The following is a 4,165-nucleotide window of genomic DNA, read 5'->3' as shown; positions in this document are numbered from 1 at the left end:
GTCAACCTACCCTCTCGTTCCACGCTCTTACCATAAGCAGACTCACGGACACCTACGCCCACCTCCTTATGTAAATCCACGAAAGGTTTACGTCCAGAACTTCGCCAAAAGCGCATGTCTCCTGCCAAGCACGGTATTTATCACCATATAAAGACAACGGAAGCCCCAGTCTTTGCGAAATTCAGTTGTCTGGCACCAGATCGATTGGCAGCCGCTAAACAGACATTCGCCGAGATGGCGGAAATGGGCCTTTACCAAAAGGCCTTAAGCCCATGGTCGTCACCCTTACACATTGTTCTGAAGAAAGATGGGTCACTCCGTCCGTGCGGGGATTACAGGCGCCTAAACATGCGAACAGAACCGGATTACTACCTCCTCCCAAACATCGTCGACGTGACCTTCTACCTATACAAAGTGAAGATTTTCTGCACGCTCAACCTCTTGAAAGGGTATTATCAGGTGTCTATGAACCCAGAAGAAATCCCAAAGACCGCCATCACGATTCCATTTGGTACATGCACCTTCTGTTACTGCTGTTTTTGCCTTCATAATGCTGGGCCCACTTTTCAACGTCTCATGGAAGGCATCTTAGGGGACCTACCCTTCTGTGTATATTTTGTGTACGTCATACTTGTGTTTTCCTCAAAAGAGGAACACCTCTTTCATCCATCTGTGTATCGTACTCGACCGCCTGCAACAAAATGGCGTTCCAGTCAGGTACGACAAGTGTACCTTTGTCGCCAGCGAAGTGTTGTTCTTATGGCACCGCATCACTCCTGAAGGAGTCCATGCCCTCCCTGAGAAGGTAGCAGCTGTTTAGAACTTCCATGCGCCCTCGAACGTCAAAGCTCTGCAGTAATTCTTGGGCATGATCAACTATTATCAGTGTTTACTGCCAGCTATTACCGCCACTCTTGCTCCTCTCTACGCCTCCCTCAGGAGCAAGCCAAAAGACCTGAAGTGGGGTCACCTTCACGAAGCAACCTTCTATTATGCAAAGAAGGCCCTATCAATAGCTGCTGCTCTCAGTTTTCCCGTTCCACAGGGCCCTCTCCTTTTCTTCCTTGATGCCAGTGACGTCACTAATGGTACAGTACTTGAACATGTGGTCAACAGCTCGCCACGCCCATTGGCCTTCTTAAGCAGAACACTGTTTAAGGTATAATCAGGTTTTTCGCTTTCGATCGTGAATTGCTGGCGGTGCACTTGACTGTCCGTCACTTTCACCATTTCTTAGAAGGTACGCCCTTCGTCATTCGCACAGACCATTTTCCTCTGGTGCACACTTTCACTTGAAAGTCCGACGCCTGGTCCGCCAGTCAACGCCGACATCTCTCCGCCGTGGCTGAATACAATTGCACCCTTCAACTCATGCCTGGGAAAATGAATCCCATTGCTTATGCTCTGTCAAAAAACACGATGGCTGCCGTTCAAATAGTATTGGATTACAACACTTTGGCTGAAGCCTAACAGCAGGATCAAGAGTATCAAGCATGTACGACCTCCGGCATATCCCTCCGTTGGGAAGACATCCTCCTTGACGACTCCAACACCACCCTCCTCTGTGACGTCAATTTTAGGTAGACCGCGACCTTGGATACCTGCTCCCATGTGCCAACACATGTTGGATCTCATTCAATGCCTTTCACATCACTTGTGCTGTTCTACTGCATAGCTGCTGAAGACAAAGTTTATTTGGCACGGTATTTCTAAGGATTGGGTCCGTGCCTGTACTTCTTGCCAAGCTTCCAAAGTACATAGACATACGGATTCATGAGTAGGCACCTTTCTTCAACCTCACATTCCCATTGATGTTGTACGCCCACTACCTACATCATAACGATATCGTTACCAGTTTACCATCATCAACCACTCCAATCGTTGGCCTGAAGGCATTCGCATGAAAAAAGCAACGTCCGTCTTTCGTACAGCTGCCTTACTCTCAGGATGGATTGCTAGATTGGGTTGCCCTGAGCATAATACTTCTAAAAGAGGTACAACTTTCACCTCTTAATTGTGGAAATTGTGGACATCATTAGTGAATCTCCAGTGCATCACCACACATCAGACAACTGCCTACAACCCCGCTGCCTACAACCCCGCTGCCAAGAGAATGGTTGAACGTTTTTGTCGCATCCTCAAAGCAGCTTTGATGTCCAGCTACAAGAATTCCAACTGGTCAACTCAGCTTCCCTGGGTCATCCTGGGACTAAGGACCACACCCAAAGACGCCCTCGACGTCTCGGCAGCTGAAATGGTGTATGGTGACCCGTTGGTCGTCCCTGACGAATTTTTTCCTTCTGCAACCTCCTCCAACGATCTCCAGTACATGCGTCACGTCGTGGGAAAATTTACTCCATTCCGCCGGACTAACAATTCCCAAGCGAAGCATCATATACCGACAGACTTACACTCTACAACGCACTTCTTCCTACGCAACAACACTAGAAAGCCCCCACTAATGGCCCCTTACTTGGACCCTTTCCTTGTGATCTGACGCAGTCGGAAAGCATTCCTACTAAACATTCATGGCAAAGAAGACTTGGTTTCTCTTGATCATCTAAAACCTGCTTATCTCCTGCCAGATGACCCGCCTAGAGTTCCCTTCTCTAGATCAGAGCGCCCTATTTAACATGTACAGTATGTCATTTTTAGGGGGGGGGGGACCATATACTAACTGTGGGTCACACAATCGTACATAGTAACGACTTTTCATTCTTTTTTATATATTATTCTTTGTATCTTCGGTCCCCCCCTCGAAATGATAGGGACCTGGATAAACATGTCTGTTTTTCTCACCAATAACTGTTAACAGAACCGGTTGTTGTTTGAACAGGAAATTGTGTGTTATGATTTTATATCCTTTTGCCTGGACTTTATGTATATATAAACTAATGTTCTGTAATAAAGTTATTCAGTTGCTTTCATCCTGTGTTCTTAGTCATAGTCTCTCTCAGCCCGTCACACTATCGATAAATTTCCACTATCACACTATGCCTATCAAATTATACCTTTTCAATAAACTTAGACAAAGGAAGAAAAGGTAAATACATGGGAAATTTTTGATAGAAATTTAATACTGTCTTTTTAATTTTTTCATATATATATATATATATATATATATATATATATATATATATATATATATATATATATATATATATATATATATATATATATATATATATATATATATATATATATATATATATATATATATATATATAAAACTCACCATAGCCTCTAAAGTTTTTTTTACACCAAACTGATCACACCTTCTGCGAATATTAGCTCACTATTCTATCATCAAAAAATTGAATAGTTACTTTCAACAATTTTTTTTTTTACATAATTTGTTTTACACTTCTTTAAATATCACTAAATGAAATATATCCTTATATCAAAATTAAATGATCATAATAATGATTGCAAGTTATAATCATCATAATCGTCATCTTCTATGCCTATTAACGCAAAGGGCCTCGGTTAGATTTCTCCAGCCAAATCTATCTTGAGCTATTCATTACTTCTTAATTCATCTTTGCCTACTCCATGCCCCATAGTCATTAGTCATTTATGCATGGGTCTTCCAACTTTTCTAATGTTTTGAAGAGCCCAGCTTAGCGTTTGGTGAACTAATATCTTTTTGGGAGTACGAAGAGCATGCCCACACCGTCTACATCTACCCCTTATCATGATCTCATCCACATATGGCACTCGAGTAATCTCTCTTATAAATTCCTTTCTGATCCTGTCCTGCCATATAACTCCCAATATCATTCTGAGGGTATTGTTCTTAAACCTAATAAATATATCTAAGATTGTTCCATTGTCATATCATGCATCATTTCCATAGAGAAACGCCGATCGCACTAAAATGATATATCGTGTCATTTTTACATGTAATTTCAGGCGATTTGATTTCCAAATTCTACTTAACCTAGCCATTGTCTGATTTGCTTTGTTCAAGCTCTCACTAAACTCTGATTCAAAAGACCCTGTATTAGAGATCATAGCTCCTAAATACTTAAATGATTCTACCTCATTTATCACTTCTCCTTACAAAGAACTTCCATCTTTCAGTATATACTCCGTTCTCATCATGTCTATCTTTCTTCTATTTATCTTCATCCTAACCTCATGCGATATTCCATGCATTCAGGTA

The 4,165-nt window shown here is 42.0% G+C and overlaps 1 protein-coding gene across 1 annotated transcript; it reads left to right on the top strand.

The window, feature by feature from the left end:
- Nucleotides 1–868: 868 nt before the first annotated feature.
- Nucleotides 869–1,165, top strand: LOC137644282 (protein NYNRIN-like). The gene has a single exon (XM_068377275.1). The coding sequence runs from the start codon at nt 869–871 to the stop codon at nt 1,163–1,165; it is 297 nt and encodes a 98-aa protein (XP_068233376.1).
- Nucleotides 1,166–4,165: the final 3,000 nt, after the last annotated feature.

Source organism: Palaemon carinicauda, chromosome 7 (assembly GCF_036898095.1).
Source record: "Palaemon carinicauda isolate YSFRI2023 chromosome 7, ASM3689809v2, whole genome shotgun sequence".
NCBI classification, from domain to species: domain Eukaryota; kingdom Metazoa; phylum Arthropoda; class Malacostraca; order Decapoda; family Palaemonidae; genus Palaemon; species Palaemon carinicauda.
Note: the sequence above shows the minus strand (reverse complement) of the source record. Positions and strands in the feature narration are given on the sequence as shown.